This window comes from Propithecus coquereli, unplaced genomic scaffold (genome assembly GCF_000956105.1).
Source record: "Propithecus coquereli isolate 6110/MARCELLA unplaced genomic scaffold, Pcoq_1.0 Scaffold355, whole genome shotgun sequence".
NCBI lineage: Eukaryota > Metazoa > Chordata > Mammalia > Primates > Indriidae > Propithecus > Propithecus coquereli.
In genome coordinates, this window is record NW_012149230.1 from 305,124 (window position 1) to 325,750 (window position 20,627).

Sequence of the window (20,627 nt, forward strand, 5' to 3'; positions counted from 1 at the left end):
TAATACAGTATTTGAGGGAAACTGGAATTAAACAGTGGTCACATATAAATCTTTAAAATACTTTCAACTTTTTTTTTGCAAATCTACTGGCTCCATATGACAGTTATGGCATGACAGGAAAAGGGGAGGCAACCCTTTACATATTTTAAGGCTTCAATACTGGGAAGATATAGAGGCCCGAAAGCAGCTTTTTCTCTCATAATCTCGGGATTATCCTCTAGTGTGAAATCTCTATTTGATGGACGTTTTCCCAAGTTACACTCATAAGGCCTCATTGAGAAGTACTTGAAATACAGTAAGAATTGATGAGTTACAGGTTTTTGAATACCCTGTCATAGGGTTTCTTTCTAGAATGAATTAAACTGGTATCAAATAAAGGTTAAGAAGTCAATGAGGTTTCCTTCTTAACATTCACATTAAATTTAAATAGGTTATATTCATATTACTAATTCTGATACTTCTGAGTGGTATCTAACATATTGCACTTCAGATTTCTTCTATTGAATAATATTTTAACACATGGTGCACAAAATAAAATTTACACGATCAAGTTGTAAAACCTAAATGAAGTCTCCCTTATCAATTAATTTCGATGTCTGGCACCCGTATGAACGCGTTGATGCTGAATAAGGTTTGTACTCTGGGTGAAAGTTTTACCACATATACGACATGCATAGGGCTTCTCTCCTGTGTGAATTCTCTGATGTTGAATAAGGCATGTTCTCTGGCTAAAATCTTTATCACATTCATTACATTTATAGGGTCTCTCTCCAGTATGAGTTCTCTGGTGTTGATTAAGTGATGAGGAATAAATAAAAGCTTTCCCACATTCATTACATTTATAGGGTTTCTCTCCAGTATGAATCCTTTGATGTTGAGTAAGATTTGCACCTTGTCTATATGCTTTCCCACATATATTGCATTTAAAGGGTTTTTCTCCATTATGAATCCTCTGATGTTGAGTAAGGTGCACACTCTGGCTGAATGCTTTCCCACATACACTGCATTTATATGGTTTCTCTCCAGTATGTGTCCTGTGATGCTGAGTAAGGTTTGCACTCTGGCTGAAGGCTTTCCCACATATATTGCATATATAGGATTTCTCTCCTGTGTGAGTAGTTTGATGTTGAATAAGAGTTGAGGAATGAGCAAAGGCTTTTCCACATTCATTACATTTATAACACTTCTCTCCAGAATGAATTCTCTGATGTCGAATAAGGTAAGTACTCTGACTAAACACTTTCCAACACTCATTGCATTTATATGGTTTCTTTCCAGTATGTATTTTTTGATGCTGAAGAAGGTGTGTACTCTGACTGAAAGTTTTCCCACATTCATTGCATATATAAGGTTTTTCTCCAGTATGAACTCTCTGATGATTAATCAGTGATGAACTATGGCTGAAGGTTTTACCACATTCCAAGCATTTATACGGCTTCTCTCCAGTATGTGTCCTCTGATGTATAGTAAGGTGTGCACGTTGACTAAAGTCTTTCCCGCAATCATCACACTTATAGGGTTTCTCTCCAGTATGAATTCTCTGATGTATAGTGAGGTGTGCACGCTGGCTGAAGGCTTTACCACACTGGTGGCACTCATATGGTTTTTCTCCAGTATGCATTCTCTGATGTGCAATGAGGGACGAGATATGCCTAAACTCTTTCCCACATTCTTCACATTCATAAGATTTCTCTTTGGCATGACTACTTTGGTGTTTCAAGAGGGATGGGTATTTCCTAAATTTTTTCCCACACACGTTACATTTGTAAGGCTTGTCTCCAGGAAGTATTTTCCCATGTACAACACCATAGGAGACATGATTGAAGGCTGTACTGCCTTCATCATACATGGACGTTTTGTTATCTAATTGGGTATCAAACTGTAAAATTAGGTTTGAATGCTTTTCAAAATTATTTCCATATATATCATATTTACTAAGATATTCTTCTGTAGGGTCATCTTCTTGTGAAGGGACTGACTTCAAAATGAAATCTCTTTCATTGGTGGGAATTTTCCAGAAGGTATCTGTTGCCTGCCTCTGTAATCTGTCATCAAAGTCATATGATTCTTCTAATTTGATGGTTTGAGTTCTATCCTTTGTGAGTTTAGAAATATCCTGTACTGGAGTACACACTTGGGCTTCAGTTTCCCATTCTGAAACAAAAAGAATATAAAAAGTCTTTATTTGGAGAATGGAAATTACCAAAATAGAAACAAAATAATAAACACAAATAAAATGCCCAAAGACTGTAACTTTGACAGTCTCATTAAAATGGCCCATAAAGCTTGGGAAAGGAGAAAAAAAGACCAAAAAGTGAGAGACTAAATTGTTGAAAACAAAGAGGCTCTTCACTATTAAATATGGGCACAGAGTAAATAAAATAGATTAGGTGGTAAATTAGGTAAATAAAATAAAATAGGTCAGGTGACAGAGCTAAGAGAAGTGAAAATGATGGCTAAAACTGTATGGGATAACTTGAGATGGCCTCATGGATTAATTTATAAAATGCGCTCATGAAGTAGGCATGCTAACTCTCATCACACTCTCTTCCAATCTACTCTGCACAATCCTGTATCATATTCCTAAAGCAATTTCATGGAGTACTTTCTATGCACAAATATCTCTAAGAAATGTCCCACAGCCTGAAACAATGTTTCTCAAACTACAGTCCTCACACTAGCAGCATAAGCATCACTGTCATCTGAAATGTGTTAAAATTATTGGGTCCCACTCAGACACACTGAATCATAAACTCTGGTGGTGGAGCTGAGCAATTTGTTTTAGTAAGCCCTGCAGGTGGTTTTGCTATACATTAAAGTTTAAGGACCAGTGGCTTAAAAGATAAAAGTTAAAGAGAGAAAAAGAAAAAAAGTTCAAAATACCTCCACATAGCATTCAGTCCTGAAGTATTCTAGCCTTTTCTATTCTACTATATCTCCTATTATAACTCATATTCAGCTTCACTTAAAGTTGCCTTCTACTTCTTCATATTTTTTCATAGATGCCATGCTAATCCCAGACTTTAGGCCTTCTTTTATACATTCTCTATCTAGTAACACATTGACTACCATGTGAGTTGTATTTAACTCAGGCTAGTGTTCAGCCCAGGGCCTCATGAAGCAAAACCCTGCAGTTGGTTCATGAAAATCTTACTTGTTGATGTTCTTATTGTTACAATTAATATTGACAATTCTAAAAATGTGGATTGTGTTGTATATAACTCACACACAGAAAACAATAAAAAATAATAAATTAGAAAGGATCATTTTGTTTTAAAAAAACACCGTGGCCCCAGGGAAAAATTTTCTTTTTCTAGTGTGGCAGTCAATGTGTTAAAAAAGATGTTTACAGCCCAGGTGTGTTTCCCTCTAAAATACTCCTTCACAGAATCTAAAATACAGAGTAGGTTGAATCACATATGAAACTGCCTTTTTAAAATAGGTAAAAATGCCTGAGTATCAGTAGTCTCATATGGTTCAACCTAATACAACGTTGGGCCCATGATAGAACTTGGCTTTATATGATCACAGGTCACACTTTGCTTACTGACAGGGATACATTCTGAGAAATGTCATTAGGTGATTTTGTTGCTGTGTCAACACTGTGGAGTGTACTTACACAAACCTAGATGGTATATATCTTTTTATTTTTATATATATTTTACATGGAAACCCAAAAGTCCCAGTACCATTACTAAATATCAGTAATTTCCCCTACTTTGATCTGCAATACCAACATCAATTGCCATACATTAGGCTTCGATATATGCTCCATTATAGTCCTAGGGGACCACTGTTGTATACGCAGTCCATTGCTGACCAAAATGTCATCATGCAGTGCATGACTGTATTTCACAATTTTGTGCATTTCTTATATTTCCAATTTAGATGCAAACTCTGGAAATAGTTTATCCTTCTTTTATATTTCCTTCAGAAAATGGCCCAAGACTCTGGATATGGTGGCCACTCAACTGAACTGGTAAAATAAATGACAGTAACTTGTAAAAAGGTGAACTCAAATGAAAGTGCACAAATATGCAGACACATATACACAAAACAAACAAAAAACTCTGACCCCAAACCTAGCTGTAATAAGGCAGTCAAATATGTATTTGTTGATGCCTATTATGGTTACAGTATGATGATTTAAAAGAAAACTTAAGTTACAACTCCTTTCTCCTTTGAAACCAGGTAGGAAACATAAGTTGCAAATATCAAGAATTATATGTTATCAAATATATCATCTATAATATAGTAAAAATGTACTGAATAGTTCAGAAACTTTATAAGATGCAGATCAAAGTATAATACCTTTACAAATACATGCATTCAATAGAATAGTATGCAGTCCCTGAAAATGATAGCTATATCCCATCAGTAAGGGACTCCTTAGAATAAGGAATAATGGAATATTGATAACTGATAAAAATAATTAGGTAGGTCTAGGTACATTGACCATTGACATTGAAAGGTGTGTAGGACACATAAAGTGAAAAAAAAAAACAAAACAAAAACAAAAACACTGCAGGTATATAACAGAATGTAGAGTAAGAGATCCCATCTGTATAAAGATAAGCTATATGTATTATAGACAGACACAGGTACTGATAACCTAAGGGAAGAAAGTTTTCGTAATGACTGAGGGGAGGGAGACACTTAATTTGCTTCCTTTTACTGCTTGAATTTATGAAGTCCTTTTATTACTTTTATTCAAATACAAAAATCACAGTTGACATCAGAAAATGTTTAGGAGTAGTGTTAAATGGAAAAAAACAGTATCAAAACTAGCATGAAAAAACATTAGAAGTGGAAAAATATTACCAAAATGCCAACGATGATATTATAGGTATTCTTTTCTATTTTCTAATTCTCAATAGATTGGCTATATTACTTTTATTGCTGTTTAGTACTAGGTATGTAGTTATATTACTTTTACAGAAGAAAAAAATTAAAAAATCAATTTTCTCAAACCAGGATTTGTTACTCCCCGCTCCAAAACAAAATGAGAATGTGAATAGACTGTACAGGTAGGTGTACATATACACACAAAAAAAGGTGTTAGTACCAGAAGCTGACTTTAACATCAATGTAATTAGAATCAGTCTGTGGCAGATTATACATAAACCTGAAAAGGAAGTACTAAAGTTATAATTAACAAGCTTAAAGTTACAAGTCTGAACAATGACCATAAATAAATTGCTACTGTAAGTGTACATTTTAAAACAAATCAATTTATTACAAATTCTAAAATTGAGATCATAAAGCAGGGCTTAAATATGTATATGTCACTAACCAGAAAGTGTTGGTTAGAAATGGTATCTGCTGGTTAATAAGGCCAAACAGTGGTATACTATTTCCAACATGAGATCAATGTTGACTCAGGTAATCCAGGAAAGCTTCAGTGGGGAGGTATGATTTGAATTGACCCTGAAAGAATGGCTAGCTGCTGCATAAACATAAAGAACTATAAAAGTTCTGAGACAGTAATGGCCACTGAAAATCAAGAGTACTATTCTAGTTGTGAATGACCAAAGTTTTCATTTCCTGAAGTATACTGTAGATATCCTAACCAAAGGTTCAACTGGATACACCTCTGAGCTGGCAAGAAAGTAAAATCCTCAGAGGCCAAAAATCAAGTACTGAATAAAAGCTGGAAGGCAGGGAGTCAGCAAGAACTCAAGTTGGCTGCCTGACATAGTTCCTTAATCATGTTGATGACCTTAAGCTTCCATTTTGAGGGTGCAAGGGGCTTAGGGGCTAGAAGACAGAGCCTGGAGCCCAATCAAGAAAGGGGGGTTGACAGGAGTCCCTCACACAGAGGATTACACACAATGTAAGGAGAAGCTAGAAAAACAAAACCCAGAAATCTCAATTCTATAGAAGGAAAAAAGGAACTTGCTTTTCTCAGTCTTGGTGCTCTTTGGAGGGAGGAAACATCTCCCTCCAAAATGCGTAACTATATACTGCTCCTTCTTGAAGATTTACAGGCCCAACTTGTGCTCCCTCCAAGATCTACACAACTCCTCATGTTGAAAAGTTAACGTAACGTGATCCCAGGCTGGCAATATCTCCCAGAAGACTACCCTGACTCTAGTTCAGGCTTATTTCCATTACACTAGGTATATTTTCTCAGTGTTTAGAGTGTGCTGAATTTATTCCTCAAATAATTTATTGTGCTGTAAGTGTATTTTGTATTCTGCCAAATAAGGCTATAAATTATGGCAAAGAATTAGCTTTTTAAGTATTATGACCCTTAAAATATCTAATGACCAAAGTTAAAAGTTTTTAGAAAAAGTGAAGAAATTCACTGTAAGGTGGCATATTATATTCTGTCCTAATTGTTTAATTAATGTATTCTAGCATTAATATTGGTAGACATATAAGAAGTCAGTGTCTTAAAAAAAAAAAGGAATAAGAAAGTAAGATGTAAGAGTATGCATAACGTACTACTTCTGTATATAAAAAGAGATTTAAAAACATATTTATGATTTATTTTTGCAAAGAGAAACATAGGAAAGATATACGAGAAACAAATGAAAATGGTTACCTATAGCTAGTGGATGGGAATAGGGAAGAAGGGATGGGAGTGTATACCTTTCTATACAGTTTTAACTTCTGAACTGTGTTAATACATTTACTCAAAAATGTAAAATAAAAAAGAATTACAAAGCAAGAAAACACTTCCCTTAGTGGTATATATTCTAAGGACAAAAAGGACTTCAAAGAAATCTTGAACTTTATCTAGACAGTTTGTTACTGGTAGTGGTACTGATATAAATCTGAAACTATTTTTTATAACATGATAGAGCAAAAAAGTAAATACACTGATGTTACAAAACAGGTTATTAACTGTATGGGAAAGGAAATACAAAACAGAACATGGGAATATACAAAATGGAATATCCTTGTGGTGTTGTATTTGAATTAGAGTTATCAGTATGAACTCATGACTTAAAAAAAAAATACATACATATATTTTTCCCAGCTCTATCCACTAAACAGATCTAGAAGCAATGAATGGTAATCACAACAGTAAATACAGTTACTGCCCAGATCTTGGTTTCTAAGTACTATTCCTCACTAAAATGAACCAGGTATTCCTTGGAGAAATTCCAGGTGTAAGGCAAGCACGAGATGAGCCTAAAGAACATCTTGCGGCTGGGTGTGGTGGCTCACGCCTGTAATTCTAGCACTCTGGGAGGCTGAGGTGGGTGGATCGTTTGAGCTCAGGAGTTTGAGACCAACCTGAGCAAGAGTGAGACCCCGTCTCTACTAAAAAAATAGAAATTAGCTAGACAACTAAAAATATATAGAAAAAATTAGCCGGGCATGGTGGCGCATGCCTATAGTCCCAGCTACTCGGGAGGCTGAGGCAGAAGGACTGCTTGAGCCCAGGAATTTTAGGTTGCTGTGAGCTAGGCTGATGCCATGGCACTATAGCCTGGGCAACAGAGTGAGACTCTGTCCCCACCACCCGCCCCCCGCCCCCCAAAACAACATCTTGCTATGCCAGAAAGCAAGGATATGCTCAAAGACTAAATGAGGACATGTCAGAAAGATGCTGGACTTGGTTTGAAGGGCTCCCATTGCCCAAATTTGGGATAAGTGAGCATCAAAAACAGAAAACAAAACAACTGGAATTAATGGATGAATCACACTGAATTTTTAAAAATTCCATTATCCATAGTAGTATAATATACACACAAAGATGTGGTAAGAGGAAGGAGGGGCTATTCTTTACAAAAGAATCATTTACAAGAGATGACTGAATTAGAAAATCACCATTTTGTAACCAGCAATATAATAAGGCAAAGATCATCAATGGATGCTAAAATTTTAAGTAAAAGGTTATCAAGGAATAGTCACGTGGCCTCAAAGTATCAGGCCACAGATCACTCATTAATTAAAAAGAAAAGAATGCACCTTTTAAATGGAGAGATCCTCTAGACACATTAGCCAAACTGAGCATCACCAATGATGGGACAAATTAACATATGTGCCTCCTGAGGAAATGCAATGGGAAGTACATATCATCTTTGAAATATTCTTGGCAAAAACATTTAATCTGAGTCTAATCTTGAGGAAACAATCAGGCAAATCTAGATTGTGGGTCATTAGGAAAAAAACTGGCCTGGATCCTTCAAAAAAATGTCAGTATCATGAAAGATTAAAAAAAGAAAAAAGAAAAGGCTAGGAACAGTTCTAATTAACACAATAACTGCTATGTGAGTTGTATTTAACTCATGATAGTTTTCAGCCCAGGGCCTCGTGAAACAAAATCCTGCAGTTGGTTTATGAAAATCTAACTTGTTGATGCTCTTATTGTTGCAATTAATATTGACAATTCTAAAAACGTGGATTGGGCTGTATATAACATACACATACACAGAAAACAATAAAAAATAACAAATTAGAAAGGATTATTTTGTTTCAATAAAACACCGTGGCCCCAGGGGAAAAACTTTTTTTTCCAGTGTGGCAGTCAATGTGTTAAACGGAGCTAAAGACAGGAGATAAATGAGTAGAGTATGTGTTTTCTGACTGGATCCTGCATTGAGGAGAAAAATATCTATAAAGGATGTTTCTGGGACAGCGGGGGAAATGTGACTATTTGACTATACATTTGATGACACTATTATATAAATGTTAAACATTTAGAGTGAGAGAAGGCTGTTGTGCTTATGTAGAAGAACGTTCATGTTCTTAGGAGGTATTTAGAGGTAAGATGTCACAATGCCTGTAACCTTTAAATGGTTCAGTGTCAAAACAGTGTGTGTGTGTGTGTGTGTGTGTGTGTGTGTATGTAAAGAGATAAAGCAAAAGTGGCTGAACAAGTATAATTAATGATTCCAGGTGAACAGTACATAGGTGTTCAATGTATTGTGCTGGCAACTTTTCTGTAGGTTTGAAATCTTTCAAAATGAACTTGTAGAGGAAAGCAAGAATGGGACCAACCCAAAAGTCCATCAATGAAGAACAAGTTTAACAAATAGGAGACACAAAAAATACAATGCAGATATAAAAAATGGAATGAGAAGCTCTTAGCTTTTTACATACTCATTTACAAAACTTTTCAAGATATCCAGTTTTTGTTTTTTTTTTTAAATAAAGACAGGGTCTTGCTATGTTGCCCACACTGGACTTGAACTCCTGGGCTTAAGGAATCCTCTCACTTCAGTCTCCCAAGTAGCTGGGACTATAAGCAAGTGCCACCATGCTCAGCTGAAGATGTACTTTTAAGTAAAGAAAAAGCAAGGTACGATATAGTATATACAGTATGCTACCATGCATATTAAAAAATGGAGAAAAAATATTTTTATATTGACTTTACATGCAAAAAACTCAAAGCAAAACAAACACCTGGAATAACTGTTTTATCTCCAGGATAAAGCCAGAATTTTATCCTGGAGATAAACAGTTGTTCAAAGTTTATTGTCTGATTTCTACTTATCTGTGAGGACAGACCTCTACAGGAAAACAATGGTTCATGGACATGATCTAACCGCTGTGGTTGCATGCTGGGAGATGGAGGAACTGGGTGAATGTGGTATATAGGCGGGAGACTTGTCTGTATAAATCTGGCCTTACATAGTTTTAAAATTACTGAATCTTGTGAATACATTATCTTTTTAAATAATTATAAAACAAAAAAGAAGGGAATAAGTTAGGAAAGTGGAGGCACAATAAAAGAAACTCAAAAAGAAGAAGGTTTGAAATTTAAGTTTTTAGGGGACATTCATACATGTTTAAATATAGAGGAAGGGGAAAAAGGGCATAATGAAAGCTCTGAGAGATGGGATCTAGGGGTCATGTAGAAGGATAAATCGAGAAGAGACAGGAGAAAGGTATAAAAATGATGTTTGGAAACTCTCTTCCTGGAGACAGCCTCTGTAAGGAAGCGATGCCAAATAGCTCAGTGTTCTTAACAGGCTGGGATGGCTTTGCAGACATGACTTGGCCATATTTAAAGAACATATCTCACCACAATTAGGATACAGACTCTTAAGTGCAAAGAAGTTCATGTGCTAGTTTTTCTCTTACCTGGACTAGGGCCTTCTAAAATTTCTTTTATCACCATCCATGGTTCTTCCAATATAGGAATCACAGTTGGTCTGTACACTGTAAGTCCTATTCAGGAGAAATATAATGAATTTTATGCTGGAGATAAACAGTTGTTCAAAGTTTATTACCTGACTTCTACTTACCTGGGAGGACAGACCTCTACAGGAAAATAATAGTTCGTGGACATGATCTAATAAGAGAATTAGGTTGTCATCCTTTTCAGAGCTAGGATAAAAATTTCCTGCCACCCAAGAGGATAAGTCCATAGAGATCATGAGGGAAACAACCTTCCCTTAGAGCAGCAGAGAAGGGCAGGGCAGGGCAGCATTGGGTGGCAGCACTGTGCATCACAGCTTTCAATGATCTTTCACTCAGAAACCTTTCATTTGAGAAAAAGCAGTAAAACAGAGCCATTTTTTGTGCCTGAATGGGATGAGGACACTCGTTTCTAGACCCCATTGTCAGCCAAGTACTTCAGAGGCCCACTCCATTTTTAACAACTGAGGGAAAAAAGATACTCTGGTGGGCAGGTTGGGAGAAGGAGGGCTACAGATGATTCTTACCCAGAGAAACCATGTTCCAATAGTTCTGTAATGTCACAGTCTTGTATAACTCCTTCTGTACAGGACGCATTAGCTCCCAGTCCTCCTTGGTGATGTCGACAGCCACATCTTTGAATGTCATTGATTCCTAAAATATCAAATATAACTTAACTTGGTTCAAAAACTAGTGGGAAGGGGTATAGTGATAACACTAGGCGCCATGTGTGGTGGGCAGGAGTTGGAACAGTGGCAGAATCTTAAGCTTTAGTAGGACCATAAATGTTGTCTAGTCAAAACCGCCCCCCAATATACAGACGGCCCCAGAGATCTCTCAATGACCCTAAAGGGAAGTTTGAAAACAAAGTAGAACTTATTATTTTTCAATTGGCACTACTGCATGCATTGGTGACTCCATCTTATAAAAGAAAGGGTTTTAGCTGGGTGCAGTGGCTCACGCCTGTAATCTTAGAACTCTGGGAGGCTGATGCGGGAGGATCGCTTGAGTTCAGGAGTTTGAGATGAGCCTAAGCAAGAACAAGACCCCATCTCTACAAAAAATAGAAAAATGAGCTGGGCCTAGTGGCGGGCACCTGTAGTCCCAGCTACTTGGGAGGCTGAGGCAGGAGGATTGCCTGAGCCCAGGAGTTTGAGGTTGTAGTGAGCTACAATGACACCCTTGCACCCTAGCCAGGGCGACAGAGCAAGACTCTGTCTCCAAAAAAAAAAGGATTTTAAATTTTAAACATAGATGCCAAAGTTGAATGGTATTGTTTTTCAAGCTTTGCCTGAAGAATAAATTCAACATACTATAGTTTAAAATGTTAAGATATTTTTACATGCTCTATAATGAAATGCAGAATCTTTCTTAAAATAAAACTGGTATCAATAATCGCACTGTTGAACTGCTGCACTTTTAGATGGTAAAGTTAGTGTCCCTTTTTGCTCTTCTCTTCCTTTTGTTAAAAAAAATTACTCTTAAATGTTTATTTTTTCATACAGTTGTCAGTACCTTTAAAAAGGCATACTGGTATTTTAAACTATATTTAGTTTATAATTTAGGGAGAACCGATGGCTTTACAACAGTGAAGGTTTCTTTCTTCTCCTATAAAATGATATAAGACATGAAGATAGTATAAAATTTATACCATGCTTAGTTTTAGATATTTTCCTTTTTTGGGGCTGGGTGGGTGATACTTGAATGAAATCTTTGATTTCATTTTATCATCTACATGATTTTTATGTATACTTAAGTGAATAATTTTTGCATGTCATTTTCTATAGCAGTCACTTTACTCAATTTTTCTAATATTGTTCCTAACAGTTTTCCCCTTGATTTTCTTAGGTTTTCCAGGTAAATATTCATATCATCTATTATCATTTTAATTTGGCTACCAAAGGCTTTCTAATTTCAGAAAGACTATTTATATTTTTACAGTAAATCTTTCTTTTAAGGTGGCTTGAATTGTTATTCCTTAAAATAACAGACTCATGATCAACAGTAATATTACAGAATTCATGATCTTTAATTACTTGTTAATGAGAAAAAATAATTTTAGCAACTATTATCTGTTAATCGTTTACTGTAATCTAGGCTCACCACAAGTCTTGTAATAGTTAATCCTCACAATTTAAGAGGTAAATTCTATTTACGAGAGTTGAATAACTCAGCTAAGAGTGGTTAAGTATCTTTTTCCAAAACACATATTCAATAGTAGAGCCAGGTACCAAAACCTAGATCCATCTGGCTGTGAAGGTCAATCCCTCAACCTCTACACAATCTTGCTGACCTCAAGTCAAAGAGTGAGGAACGGCACATGAAGGGAAAGCAATGGAAGGCCGTTTCCTATATAGTACATTCACCTACCTTGACAGGCCAAGATAACTAAGGAGAGAAACTGAGGCTTAAGTCCTAGATAGAGCTTTTGGGGGCACAGTAGTTAAGGGGCCAGGACAGAAAATGTCCTCACACAGTAAGGCATTTTCAAACCATAAAAGAAATCAAACTCACTTTGGTCACCAAGTCATTTAGCCACCCTGTCTGGAAAGTATGTTTTCCTCTGGGGTCTTCCTCTGGGGTCTCTTGGGAAAGGGCAGAGTTCTGAGGAGCTAGGGAAGAGAAAGAGACCATGACAGAGATTAGTCCTGTTTGAAGAGCCTAGGAAACCCTTCACCAAATAGATGCCCATGCTTTCTTAAAGTGAGAAGTCAGAAGGAAAGCAAAAACAGAACTCCTACTTCAAAGAATGATGTGTCCTAAGATGTTCATGCAGACTTCAAAAACAAGTCTGCTCTGGAGCTCTTAAGTATAGGTACAAAATTCACAATTTTTTACTAAATCTTTAAATGATATTAATTTTGTGAGTGGTCTCTTTTCTTAATAAGGGAACGTTCTCTGGACCTTTCCTACCTTTTTGGAAGTATGTCATTGCAAAATTCAACTCACAAAGCAAATGATTTATTAAAATGGTGCAAACCTTTGCACCCCCTTCTGAGGGCTCACACAGGGGTAATTTGGTTGTATCTGGTTATTCTTTTATGATGTTTCTCCTCTGGGTTTAGATAGTGTGTGTGTGGTCCCAAGCAATCTGGAAGGGGCACATCACGCCTGATGGAGTTCGTGTTAAAGCCTTGTTCTCACTCATTCACTGACTTTTGTTCTCCCCAATTTCTCTAAAGGAGCTGCTCTCTGATATGCTAGTTGTTTTATTTAACCATCCAGGGATTCTTCCCCTCTTTGCTCTACCATTCTCACCTTCCTCTTCTAGAATCTGAGTCAAATCCTCCACCAGAGTCACTGCTTCCTCGCTGCTCTCTGGATACTGGGACTTTACCCAAGTCCTAACCTCCCCAGGCAGGATGGTCAGGAATTGTTCCAGCACCAGCAGCTCCAAGATTTGTTCCTTTGAGTGAATCTCAGGTCTCAGCCATTTAAGGCAGAGCTCTCGGAGTTGACTCAATGCCTTTCGAGGACCAGCCAGGTCTGGGTATGGAAAATTCCTAAAATTCTGTCGACAGGTCTCAGTGTCACGCAAGAGTCTTGAAGTGAGGGTTTCCTTCCCAACACTGTGGTGTCCAATTTGAGCCTTGTCTGGCTTCCGCATTAGAAGGATTTGAGAGCGTGAAGAAGTGGACATCCTCTTGCTTGAGGCTAACATTGCTACAGACAGGAGAGTCAATCTGGTGATATCCTTTATTTCTCCAGTAGTGAGCCAACTGCTTGGAGTCTCATGCTAGAGCCACAAAGACATTATATCAAGGACTGCCACAGCTAAGGGCAGAACAGAAGCAAGGTAGAGTTAGCATACTTAGTTACAAATTCCGAGCCCAGAACTTGCAGGCATGGATAAAAGGTCCTGAAACACAAGAATAGACCACAAGGCCACGAGTTCCTGGCGCACTCTGCTATACATACACACACACAGAAACAGACTCCCCAGTGTGCACAGACAAACACACACAGGCTTTACTTTGGTCTTCCTCCCCTACATCGTTAGACTAGTAAAAGAACTGCAATCTGTTTGAGGTTGGTGGGGGAGGAGGAGCCACCATAAAAAGATGGTAACAGAAGAAATGATTTAAAGAATCTGAGCAAAATGACAAATTAAACTTCTAACTTGTTTAAAGAAAAATTGAACATTTTTGCAGAAATGTTTCAGTATTTTGGTCACTGATGTTACAGAAGCTGTAATGACTGAACTGGCTCTCTATATCAAGAGAGCAAATCTACTGTTACTTGGAATAAACTGGGAGAATTTCTTCTTAAAAAAGTGCTGAAAGTTTCCAAGGGAACTGTCGGTGGGGAGGAAGGGCGAGCCATTTATCTGCTTTGCATGATAATGCCAGCCTATTCTAGCTTTTCACTATCAGAGTGCTGGGAAGACAGGCCGGTTGGACTGGAAAGCAGTAGAAAAGGTTGGTGTGATATGAACCCTTCAGGTACTTCTACAAGAGATAGCTGCTTAAAAATATGTCGAGGCCAGGATTCCCGAAGAAAACCTCAGAACTGGCCTGACCTGGAGTAGAACCAACACCACCTGCTCCCAGGCTCCGGCTCTGAGCTCTGCTCAGCCACAATCGTGTCACCAAAGCTTGTTTACAAGGCCCTGCAGAGGACATGCGACAGTTTCGCCACGCCTCCCGTCGCCTCCCCTTCCTGGCCAGTCCCTCTTACTCCTCTTCAGCCGGAGGGTCGAGGGCAGCAGGGGAGTTGGGGACTACACGACGTGCCACGCTGGGACTGGGCCCTCCTCAACAGTCTCCACCCAGTCTTCCTCCTCCCCACAAGCCGCGAGTACCGGCGCCCGCGCATGGACGGGCTCGGGCGCTCACCGACCGCGCGGACACTCTCGCCCGGAGCCTGGGACATCATTACCTGTCGCTGGGACCGGGCCGACGCGTAGCCGGAGCGGCCCGAGAGGCCAGAGGCAACAATGGCGGCGGCGTCGCGAGCGCCTGCGTGGCGGGCTCGGTCCCGAGCTGCACAGGGGCCTCGGGCTCCGCCACTTCCCTTCTCCGGAAAGCACAGCGCGTCTCGGCCAGGAGCCGCACGCCCCAGCAGGGTTTTGAGAAGCCCGGCCCAGAACCCACGGCGCCTCGGCTTCGCGGCGACCTCGCCTCGGCGCCACTGCGCATGTGCGCCGGGAGAACGCTGCTCGCCCGCACAGCCAATCGGAGCCCGAGCTCCGGCCTCCCCCTCCCGGGCCGCTGGCCCTGGACCTGTCTCCATGGCAACCTCCTCCACCCAACTCCATGACTTGCTCATTAGCCTGCCTGCAGGGTTCCGAAGGGAACTTGAAAGTTTCTCTAAGCAGGCACAGGTGTGGTAGACAACTTGGATGTCGGGAGGTACCAGCAGCTAGGGGAACGTAAGAGAGTTGAAGCCTTGCACCAATTACCCAGAGAAAAATGGGTGCCAGGATTCCTAGAGGAAGGACAAGGCAGGGAAGATGGGGATCCTAAAGGCAGAAGACCTAACGTGCTGGTTCAGGCTTTACTGTGCATAAACATTCGCTGTGAAAGGTTCTGAGTCCTTCTTGAGGAGTCTGATTCTGAGACTCAGATCGGAAAAAAGAACATGTTATTTATAATAGACACAAAACAAAAATACATAAAACACTGGAAAAATAAAAGGATAGAAAAACGTATTTGCTATTACTTACTTCTCTGTTAACAAACCACCCCAAACTTAGTGGTTTTAAGGAATAACCATTTTATTATGCTCATGGATTTTGTGGGTCATGAATTTGGAAGGGGAACAGCAGGGGTGGCTCTTCTTTGTCCCATTGTGTCTGTCGCCTCAGTGGAGGTGATGGGATGGCTGGGAGGGCCCACTTCCGAGATGATTTTTTCACTCACACGTCTAGGCTTAGGAGGAGATGGGTGAAAGATGAGCTCAGCCTGGACTTAACCAGAGTGCCTAAATGTGGTCTTTCCAGTATAAAGGACTCAGAGTAGTTGAACTTATTACACCTGGCTCTGGGCTCCAAGAGTGAGCATTCCAGTGAACAAGGGAGAAGCTCCTTGGCCAATTATAACATAGATTGGAAGTCACCTAGTACCAATTCTGTCATACTCTTGGTCAAAGCAGTCACAAGCCTGCACAGAATCAAACAGAGGCAGATGTAGACCCCACAGGGAGGTGTCAAAGAGTATAATATCACTGTACCAGGGACATTTTCACTAAAGGAAGTGGAGAGTGTGATTGTCTTTTGATGTGGCAACTTGTCTAGGCTACAGTCCCCTGTTATTCAAGTAAACATTAATCTAGGTGTTGCTGGAAAGGTATTTGGTAGATGTGATTGAAGTCCATAAACTCAGTTGAACTAAGTATGGGGTATTATCCAAGGTAATTTGGGTGGGCCCAATTCAGTAAAAAGGCCTTAAAAGCAGAACCGAGGCTTCTCTGAAGAAGAAACTCCACCAGTGTACAATAGCTTCCAGCCTGCCCTTTCTGATGGGCTGCCCTTATAAACTTTGAACTTGCCTAGTCAGCCCTCTCCATTGAGTAAGCCAATTTCTTGCAATCAATCTTTTATACACCCTACTGATTCTGCTTTTCAGGTCGAACTCTTACTGATACAAGTAATAATCCTGATATCTGACAAACTGGAATTTAACAAGATCACAGGAGAGTAAATAAGAATGTTACATACCCATAAAAGGAAGAATTAGGCTAGGCATGATGACTCATGCCTGTAATCCTAGCACTTTGGGAGGTTGAGGCGGGAGGATCGCTTGAGGCCAGGAGTTTGAAACCAGCCTTGGCAACATATCGAGACCCTGTCTTCATTAAAAAAAAAGGAAAACTTAACAGAGAAGATATATTCATCATAAATATACAGTATGTCCCCAAAAATAAGGCCTCAAAATGTGTAAAGCAATAACTTATATAACCGTAGGGAGCAAAACACAAACCAAGGAAGGGCGCAGTGGCTCACGCCTATAATCTTAGCACTCTGGGAGGCTGAGGCAGGCGGATTTTTTGAGCTCAGGAGCTCGAGACCAGCCTGAGAAAGAGCGAGACCCCATCTCTACTAAAAAAAAAAAATAGAAAGAAATTATCTGGACAACTAAAAATATATATATATAGAAAAAATTAGCCGGGCATGGTGGCGCATGCCTGTAGTCCCAGCTATTCGGGAGGCTGAGGCAGAAGGATCGCTTGAGCCCAGGAGTGTGAGGTTGCTGTGAGATGAGCTGACGCCATGGCACTCATTCTAGCCAGGGCAACAGAGTGAGACTCTGTCTCAAAAAAAAAACCACAAACCAACAACTGAAGCTGGAAAAAAAAAATTTAATACACCCCACAGTGCACACTGTAGTGTGCTGCTGGGATCCCCTTCTGGACAGAGGCATCCATTCCCCCAGCTGCCAGGGTATTTGTCTGCTGGTGGCTCGCAGCTAAATACCTCCTTTGAAGTTGTCCTGGCTGCAGGGAACTGCCTCTCACAAGTTACATCTCCTCCCCAGGGGCAGTCCACATCCAAAGCCTGCTCAGTGCAAGGGTTCAAAGACCTGGCCCCCTCACCTCAACTTGCAACCTCTCTAAAGGGCCATCTTGGCTTCAGAGCTCCCCATGAGACCAAATGAGACCTCTATTGTACATCATTTCAACTTATTCCTCCACCCAGTCTTCCTTATGTCAGGCATTTTTCTAGAGAACACCACCCAATAATTACCCCGTATGTAATTCTCCATGTCAGAATCTGCCCTATGATGGTTGGTACCAGCAGTAGACTAAGAAAGCAAACTCTAAAATGGAATTTTGGAGCTGAGTTACCTGCCTCCTTGCTGGCAGCGAGGGCCCTATCTCTTGTAATTTGTAGAGAACCGATAATACATGTCAGGGTGTAGCAGTGTAATTGTTATTAATAAAATTGTCATTGGTGTTGAACCAGGGCGGGATATTGGTGAAAGGACAAACACTGGGTGCTATCCCTCAGATCTTTGTGACATTGGGGGAAGTAGCAATTCTAAGGACTATGAAATTTAATGACTATTATTACTAGGAGCTATTGACAGGGAAAGAATGCTGGTGATTAACGACCAATTTAAGGGAAAATGTGAGAATCAGAGAGGGCTCTGGAAGCCCGGTGGTAAAAGAGCTAAGAATCAGGCCCTAGGATTATTTTGTAAGGGTAGCATAACTTCAGCTAAGGTTGAATTCTCAACACCAGCAAGTTTGCTATGCCAAGGTCAGGAGCCTGCTTGGAAGGAGTAGAATTCTCAGATTTGGGATGGGGACATTTTGATTTATGCATGCGAATACCTGGAAACACCAATCCCTCTGAATTCTCTGGGCTTGTGAAAAGTGGCCCAGCCCTCTAAGTGTAAAGCTAGTGCTCTGCCTTGCTTGAGGCCTCTACATTGCAATACAACCTATGTCCCTCTCAGAATCTATCTACCCTTTTCTCCCCTCCTATCCACTAGGCCAATAACTAGGATTAACTCATGCCAAACCAACAGGGGAAATTCTAGGCCTGATAAGGGAGGGAAAGAACTATCCCTTGAAGTTACTGCAGGGCCTGGCAGTATGTGTGGGACTGGACCCAGAGGATGCTAGATCAAGGAAGGCAGAACATGTAGTTGAGTTCCGGAGCATTTATTGAAATGGAGCACACTCCCGTGATACATGACTTAAACACTCTGGCAAGGATGTCGGGAGATGGCCTTTTGGGGGATTAGAGAAATAGATGCTCACGCTAAGCAGAAATGCCAGAATTGTTTGACAAAAGGTAAAAGAAGGGATTAAAAGGCTTAGAGAACTGGACACACTGGAGTAGGCAGGGTATGTAAGGCTGTGTTTCACTGGAAGGTTCGGAAGATCATCTGTTGAATTAAAGAATGTGCTGGTGAGAGGGACGCCAGCATCGTTGGGAAACTGTGTGGTGACTGTCTCTGTAGGCTGAGGCTGATGGTGGGGGATTTGTTACAGAACTGGGCTCCCTGAGGATGGCACGTACCCTTCAGCAACAAGGTGAGCTCAATTAGCATAATGAGCAGTAAGATGGAAGCAGAAGGTGGGGAGAGCAAGGAGGGAAGAGGTGTTTTATCTTCAGAGAGCTCTGGAGGAGATTAATAGGACATGGGCAGACAACAGGGGTAGTAATCAATCTACAGAATCAGATGAAATAAAGCATGGATGATCAAGAAACTGAAGCTAAAAATGGAACAATCTCCTGCTCCATGTCCAAGTGGAAACTGATTTGGGTCAGTTTTCAGACTAAAAACCTCCAGAAGCCGGGACCTGCCTCACCACAGCAAGCACATGTGGTAATGGTAACGATTTTCCCAGCCCACGCCCAAAGGGACCTATACCCATTTACTCAGGAACACTGGCAAAAAGGGGAGTACACAGAGTTTCATGGCTGTTGGATGCAGGGTCTGAGTTGACATCAATACTTAGGGACCTGAAGCAACATGATGGCCTCTATACTAGAATGGAGGAATATGGGAGCCAGGTAATAAATGGGGGTCTGTCCCATGGCAGGTTCACAGGATTCACTGTCCCACGCAGTGGTAACTTCCCAAGACCTTGAATGTATAATTGGAATGGATGTACTTGGAGTTGGCAAGCCAAATTGGTTCCTTGGCCTGTAGGCTGAAAGCTACCAAAATGGGGAAGGCCAAGTGTAATACTTTGAAACTACCTCCCTGCCCCTTACTTGGCCAAGACATAAACCAAAAAAAGCATCACAGTCCAGAAGGAATGGCAGAGATTCATGCCTCTTTTAATGACCTAAACTCTACAGGGTGGTATTCCTCGTTGTGTCTACATTTGATTGGTTGTGTCCTTCCAAAACCCGTGTGGATTCTGGAGGATGACAGTGAATTATTATAAAAATCAAGCAAGAATTTGCTCCAATTACTTTTCTAGAACAGATGAAGACATGATTAACTACATGGTATTCAGCCTTTGCTCCGGGAAGTACGTTCATCTGCCAGAGGAGCAAGAAGCGGCAGGCACGCTGGCGGCCTTGGTAAACACAAACACTGCAGAGCATGGATATAAATCCTGCAGAATTTCAGGGCCCTGGCACAGTAGTAAAATTTTAGAGGCCTAGAGGTATGGGGGCATGTCAGTAATTCCCTCCAATATAAAGGATGTTTTATTGTGTCTCACACCCCCACCTCTTAACAAGAAAGCACAGTTCCTGATAGGATCCTTTGGATTCTGAAGGCAAAACATTCCAACTTGGGCAAGCTGTCCCAACCCAAATATTACATGACATTGACTGCCGCCGGCTCTGAGCAGGGCACAGAGCAGGAAAAGGCTGGGCAGCAGGTCTAGGCTGTATTTCAAGCAGCACTTCCACTTGGGCTATAGGACCTAGTAGCCCTTACGGTATTAGAAGTATCCGGGCTGGAAAAGATACCATGTGTTGGCCAGGCGTGGTGGCTCATGCCTGTAATCCTAGCACTCTGGGAGTCCGAGACGGGAGGATTGCTTGAGCTCAGGAGTTCGAGACCAGCCTGAGCAAGAAAGAGCAAGACCCCATCTCTACTAAAAATAGAAAAATTAGC

The 20,627-nt window shown here is 40.4% G+C and overlaps 1 protein-coding gene across 2 annotated transcripts; it reads right to left on the reverse strand.

Annotated features, from left to right (window-relative positions):
• Positions 1 to 583: 583 nt before the first annotated feature.
• Positions 584 to 15,231, reverse strand: ZNF287 (zinc finger protein 287). 2 transcript variants are annotated; one of them, XM_012651407.1, is made up of 6 exons: positions 14,977 to 15,231; positions 13,357 to 13,957; positions 12,613 to 12,710; positions 10,626 to 10,752; positions 10,042 to 10,128; positions 584 to 2,154 (listed from the first exon to the last, which is right to left on the reverse strand). In XM_012651407.1, the coding sequence occupies exons 2-6, from the start codon at positions 13,757 to 13,759 to the stop codon at positions 584 to 586; spliced, it is 2,286 nt and encodes a 761-aa protein (XP_012506861.1). In that variant the 5' UTR covers positions 13,760 to 13,957; positions 14,977 to 15,231. The 2 variants fall into 2 exon arrangements, with proteins under 2 accessions (XP_012506861.1, XP_012506859.1); XM_012651405.1 differs by having other exon boundaries at positions 14,776 to 15,195.
• Between the last annotated feature and the right edge of the window lie 5,396 nt (positions 15,232 to 20,627).

Coding starts and splice junctions, on each gene's coding strand:
- ZNF287 (XM_012651407.1), bottom strand. CDS start 13,759: ATGTTAGCCTCAAGCAAGAGGATGTCCACTTCTTCACGCTCTCAAATC. Junction 12,711..13,356: donor TCAGATTCTAGAAGAGGAAG/GTGAGAATGGTA, acceptor TCTCTTCCCTAG/CTCCTCAGAACTCTGCCCTT. Junction 2,155..10,041: donor TTTAGAAGGCCCTAGTCCAG/GTAAGAGAAAAA, acceptor TTTTTGTTTCAG/AATGGGAAACTGAAGCCCAA.